Below are 6,205 nucleotides of genomic sequence, written 5' to 3'. Positions count from 1 at the left end.
TAATTTATTCTGAAAACATAATTTTAAAATCACTCTGGAGGCCCAAAATGAACTAGAAGAGGAGATGGAAAAATAGAAATGTTATCTATAATTTAAAAATACTAAATGCATTAAAATTTCCAGTGATGAATGACTATTTCAATGTAATTTCTTCCTGATATACTAACAATTCCTGATACCTACCCTTTTGACAGAAAAGATTACACTTTTTCTTCACATTCAATTTGTTCTCTTTCTTTCTTTCTTTTTTGAGACAGAGTCTCACTCCATCACCCAGGATGGATGGAGTGCAGTGGCACGATCTCGGCCCACTGCAACCTCTGGTTCCCAGGTTCAAGCGATTCTTGTGCTTCAGCCTCCCAAGTAGCTGGAATTATAGGTACGTGCACCACACCCAGCTCATTTTTGCATTTTTAGTAGAGACAGGGTTTTGCCATGTTGGCCAGGCTGGTCTTGAACTCCTGACCTCAAGTGATCCACCCACCTCAGACTCCCAAAGTGCTGAGATTACAGGCGTGAGCCACCACGCCTGGCCCTGTTTCTTTAAGCACTAGTTCTGCACACAGCATGAAAGAGAAATCTCAGCAAAAATAAAGTCTATCACAGTGACTATATCACTAAGAGAATATGAAGCAGAATATGAAAAAATAAAATTTACTGTTTATTTCTTTGTTACACAAAGAAAATTAAAGGTGGTCCAAGACATCTCAGTCCATCTCCTAGGTCCTTTTGGCCATAATCACACACACAGTAATAGCAAGCCAGATTACGAATCTAGCTCAGGGTCAAGTTTTTCCACTTTAATGACTATCTCTGGAGCTAAAGCAGCAACACCGGCTTGTTGGTTCTCTGCCTCCGACTCCGACAGCACCTCTTCCTTTATCTTCACAAGCTTATTAGTGGCCTCCTCCTCTTCATCTGAAGACTCATCGAGCTCCCATTCATCATCTATGTCCATTTCAAATACTCTCACATGACGAAGATTGGAGCTTAACTAAAAAAAAGAAAAGGCCATAGAAGCATTTTTAAATTAATGGCTTAATTAACATATTATATATAAGGAATTAGAAATCAGAAGCCTGAATCAAAGAATGGTTTATGGGAAAGTTCTATTTCCATTAATTTACAACAAAATCAATAAGCTCAGCTTCCATTTTGTATAAAAAGATCTCCACATAATAACAGTAGCAATTTTGTGAGATTAAAATCTAGAATTATTATTAACTACTTAGAAAGCTTTATCAGAACAAGAGAACTAAATAGCTAAGGCCACCACAGGATCCTAATCAATGCAAGCTATAAATCACAGTAAAAATACTGGCACAGAAGGATCTTATCTATCACGTATTTGATGAAGGTTCCAAAGAAGCCATGTTACTTCTTGCTATTTCTTAGTTGCTGAATGATCTGTAAACACTTACCACACAGGATACTTTTCGAAAACCATTCCCAGCAACATACTGTGCTTTCATACTTTCCAGCAATCTCCAGTGCTTCTCGAAATGCAAGGTACGGGTGGGAATAGCACTACATTGTTCATCTAGCCTAAAGAGGGGAAAAAACCAACCCAGAAATGAAAAGTGGATCTTCTCCTCCCTAGTTTACCACAGGTGGTATTAGGATCAATTATAGTTTTGATTTCTACTCATACTCCTATTTCCAATATAATTTTAGCAACCATTTAAAAAAAAAAAGCCGTGATATAATACTCTATTAAAAATTTCATATTCTATATTTTGGCTGGGCATAGTGGCTCATGTTTATAATCTCAGCACTGTACGAGGCCAAGGTGGGAGGACTGCTTGAATACAGGAGTTCAAGGCCAGCCTGGGCAAAGTAGTGAGACCCCATCCCTGTAAAAAATTAAAATTAGCCATGCAAGGTGGCACATGCCTGTAGCCCGGAGGCTGAGGCAGGCGGGTCACCTGGGCCCATGAGTTTGAGGGCACAGTGAGCTATGATCGCATCACTGCACTCCAACCTGGGTGAAAGAGAGAGGCCCTGTCTAAAAAAAAAAAAAAAAAAAAAAAAAAGAAAGAAATTAAAATAATGTAATTCCAAATAGGCAGAATATCATCTTAGCAAAGTTTCTGACTCCCTTTCAAAGAAAGCAAATGGATACATTTTTAAATTAGAGAAGAGATCTGCTTACTTAAGTCTCAGTCAATTAAAGCCATCTCTTGGTAGTGACAGTATATTTCCCACATGGGTACTGCGGTCTTAATTCTGGAGGGAAAATACTGAAGGCAAATCCAAAATAATTCCAATCAACTAGTGTTAATGCTCTCCTTGAAAATGTAACTAAAAGAAGTCCCATTCTCCACTCCAAGTAATTCCCCACCTTGATTCCAGCAGATACTTCTTGATTTGCCGGTAAAGCAAAGGGACAAAAAAAGCTATTAAGGCCAGCATATTTTGAACAAAAAACGGGAGCATTTCTGCTCAACTACCTCTATGGTTATCCCTAGTAATAAAATAACCATTATCTAGCAAAACTAAAAGGTTAGAATTTATAATGTGCATTAAAAAACATTTAACTGTAATATCAGAAAGACAGTTTTACTAGTTACCTTGTAGAGTAAGTCCCAGTGAACTGATATTCTGCAGAATCTTCACTGTTATATACTAAAGACAAAGGCAGCTGGACCAAGAGTCTATCTCTTCCTTCACGTCCGATAGTGTCTTTAAGAACTACCGTTACAGTTTCATCATCATAAAACTGTGCATCTAAACAACTGTAGATGCTAGAATTAAAATAAGTTTTGTTATATCAAAGATGGTCATGACTACTGAGAAAATACTGTATGCATATTATACTGGCAGCAAGCAGAAAAACAATTTAAAAACTAAGTGACATTCTGTACAATAACATTTAAAATATGCCATTGGTTTGTATTAAACTCAATTACTTTTTGCACTGATTATTCACATATATAATTAGATCTTAAAAATGGGTAATCATGACCCCCCAGAATCTGTGAAGTTGTTTCAGTTCTAGAAAACCCTTGACTATCAATGGTTAGGCCTTAAGCCTGTGGAAATTCTATGAATGACACCTTACATACACATTCAGCAAAGAGAGTTGACTAGACTGAAAAAAATAAGATATAACATATGAAAAATAGGCACAGCAACTCCAAAAGTTTATCATAAAAAAAAACTTCTTTTACATGAGGGAAAAAAGTCAGAAAAAGATCAGCCTGTGATTAGTCAGTTCTTTCCCTTGCGAAGCCTTGGGGATGGTTTAGGTACTGTTACCCTTTTGAATCCTGAGAAAATCTCCGATCACTGAGAATGGCATCGCCTCATTTTTTTTTGATCCTAACAAGTATTTCGGCTCCGTAGGCCATCTGCCCACTGGAAGCACATTACTTTCCTTGCCAACAGGGAGCTCAGAAGTAGTAATTATAGGAAACCATATGACATAAACTCCTGCAGGGCAGTAAGGTTCTATTCAATCATAAGTCAAATCATTCTCTATGTATAAATACAAAGAATCCTGCCTTCTACGTTGGAAGTGATGACAAAGCCCTTTTGCCTATGTTATCACCGTAACTGAGTCTGATCACATTCCCAAACATATACACACATACATGTATGTACATTTCATCCAAACAGAAACATATACACATATCATATGTATCTACATTTCATCCAAACAAGATGCAAGACTTACCTTCTTCTAACTTTTTCTGTTGTGGCATATGTAAAGCTCCCAAATTTAATAGCAATTAGTCCATTACTTACAGATCTTAAAGAAAGAAGGGAGAAAGAGACTTTGTAGAACAACCTCGGTAGTCAATAATCTAAATGCTTAAAAGAACATGATTGTCAGGCTCAGTACATTTACCTAATCCCAAATCTCAGACCAAAAACACCACTGTCCTTCTCTAGAACACTGAGAACTAGCTTAAACACCTAGACAGATAAAGCAACTTGGTTTAAAATCATACAGTCACCAAAGTAAATAGATAACTTAGCCAGAGATAATTTGGAATAGAAATAACCAAATTCTTTTTGGTTACATCTTGGTCTCAACATTTTCTTCAAATTCAGATTTAAAACCATTTTTAAGATACCAATGGCATTCTAAATATGATTTATTTTTCAGAACTTTTATTTTGAATTTCAAAGTAAGTCTCTGTTAGGCAAGGCCTCTTTTTTAATGAAAAGTATACTTAGCCCTAGGCAAAAATCACTTCTAGAAGGCAGCCACTTTTAGAAGTTTATGACTTCTAAAATGTTACTTTAATTTTTTGGAAGTTTTTAACTTCTAAAAAATGAGATATAATATCCTGAGTTTTCTGCTGTCATATTTTTCCTAACTCTAAAGAAAAGTCCTACACACAATGATTATATGCCAATACAAAATTAACCTAGAACAAGATTACATAACTTCCTAATTCCGTGTTACCATCTTAATTAGATGAAAACTAACAATTAAATGACAAATCTAAAAGTAGCAAAGTAGTTTAAAATCTGAAATGCTGGAAGGCTGTATGCTTCATTCTGAATAAAATCTTATCTCTTTGATTCAAACTTCAGATTAATACTTACTGGGAAATATCGGTATGTCTCCTTAAGATGCACATTTTATAAAGTGAATCTTCTAGAATAGTAAAAAGAAGATAATGTAGATTTGAAGTTTTATTATTCCACCTAAGAAAAAAAATTGTCATAACGTTTTTTAACTGTTGATGGCTAAAACAAAATTGTGTTGTTCACGCAAGATAGAGAAGAAATACACACTTACAGAAAAGGAAATTTGAACAATCTACGTGCAGAGTCTTCACTAAAATAAAATGGAAAAAGAGATGAGAAAAATTTAAATGGGCTGCTGAATTACACCACCCAATAGGTAAACAGGATTACCTTCTGGTATCTCTATACAATGGAATACAGATTGCTTGATTCATCGATTTCCCAATTACATCCTATATAAAATAAGATTTTAAAAAATAATTAAAGCATTTATACGCACACAGATACTCTACAGAAAGTGACTGACCATCACTCTTCGAATGTAGTAAAAAATCGCCTGTATCGGCAAACCTTTATGAGAAACTTTAGTGACAGTTTTAACAGTGAGGAAAAAGAAAATTCTGAGCTGAAAAGGACCTTGGAGCTAAGCCCAGGGCAGGTTTAAGACCACCCCCTCTAGTCTCATAACAACCCTTCACTCGCAGCCTTTAGTAGTAAACATGAGAACACATCAGCTCTGTAACTAAGACTGTTTACAATGAATTTCTTCTGAGAACAAATAAAATACTCAAGATGCCAACACCTTTAGTAATCTTTATATACACACACACACACACGTGTGTGTGTAAGAAACTAACAAGTTAAGAGTATTAGGTTGAACCACACGAAATTGTACTTTTGTTAGTCAAAAACAGTTGAATATCAACACTTTCATAGTTCATTCTAAAAATTAAGATCATTTACATAAGTGAGCCACATGCTGTAGTCACTATTGCTCCTACACAAAGACATGCATTTCTTTCAAACTTACTGCTGGCTTTTGTAAACACTGATCAATAATGTTCTCCATCCGCCTTTTCACAAAATGCAATGATTTTCGAGGATAGTAAGGAAACAGCAAAGGACTTTCTGGTTTCAAACAAAAACAGAAACAAAAATAAAAGAAGCTATAGCAAACTTATAATTAGAAGAAAATAATCTGCTGTTAGAGCCAGTCTGCACAGTTTATCTCAAGGTAGAATTTGCACTGACCACTTCACTGGATTTTCACACAACCTCATTAAAACGACCACGGCCTTCTGCCTTTCACCAAACCCCACGGACAGCTCACTAAAAACCACCTCACTTAGTACAAGCTTAGACTCACCAGAATCCAACTGTATGTTTCTGCTGGCTACAAGAAGAACGGAACGATTTGGGAACCATCAAATAGATGAGGAAATAAAGTTCATTCTTCTCTTCTTTGCCACAGTGAAATGACAGTAACAGTCCAGCACTGTTTTGTAAGTCTCAAAAACAAGAGGCTGGAAACTAGCTCTATATAAATAAGCTCTTTACTTTTTAAAAGGCTACTTTACCAGGAGAAAATAATATGTAATTCAGCACTTACTGACATCTGCTGTGCTAGGTTTTTTTTTTTTTTTTTTTTGAGACGGAGTTTCGCTCTTGTTACCCAGGCTGGAGTGCAATGGCGCGATCTCGGCTCACCGCAACCTCCACCTCC

General features: G+C 36.0%; 1 protein-coding gene across 3 annotated transcripts in view; it reads right to left on the bottom strand.

The window, feature by feature from the left end:
* Positions 1–640: 640 nt before the first annotated feature.
* The window catches only part of ANAPC4 (anaphase promoting complex subunit 4), a 40,845-nt gene continuing 35,280 nt past the window's right edge, over positions 641–6,205 (bottom strand). For all 3 annotated transcript variants that reach the window (XM_017518405.2, XM_017518406.2, XM_017518407.2), the window contains 8 exons: positions 5,513–5,610; positions 4,873–4,934; positions 4,754–4,792; positions 4,558–4,659; positions 3,677–3,751; positions 2,571–2,744; positions 1,422–1,545; positions 641–994 (listed from right to left, as the gene is read on the bottom strand). In XM_017518405.2, the coding sequence (XP_017373894.1) occupies positions 767–994; positions 1,422–1,545; positions 2,571–2,744; positions 3,677–3,751; positions 4,558–4,659; positions 4,754–4,792; positions 4,873–4,934; positions 5,513–5,610 (902 nt within the window). In that variant the 3' untranslated portion in view covers positions 641–766. The remainder of the gene's footprint in view (positions 995–1,421; positions 1,546–2,570; positions 2,745–3,676; positions 3,752–4,557; positions 4,660–4,753; positions 4,793–4,872; positions 4,935–5,512; positions 5,611–6,205) is intronic.

The sequence above is a fragment of the Cebus imitator genome, unplaced genomic scaffold, assembly GCF_001604975.1.
Source record: "Cebus imitator isolate Cc_AM_T3 unplaced genomic scaffold, Cebus_imitator-1.0 Scaffold679, whole genome shotgun sequence".
NCBI lineage: Eukaryota > Metazoa > Chordata > Mammalia > Primates > Cebidae > Cebus > Cebus imitator.
Note: the sequence above shows the minus strand (reverse complement) of the source record. Positions and strands in the feature narration are given on the sequence as shown.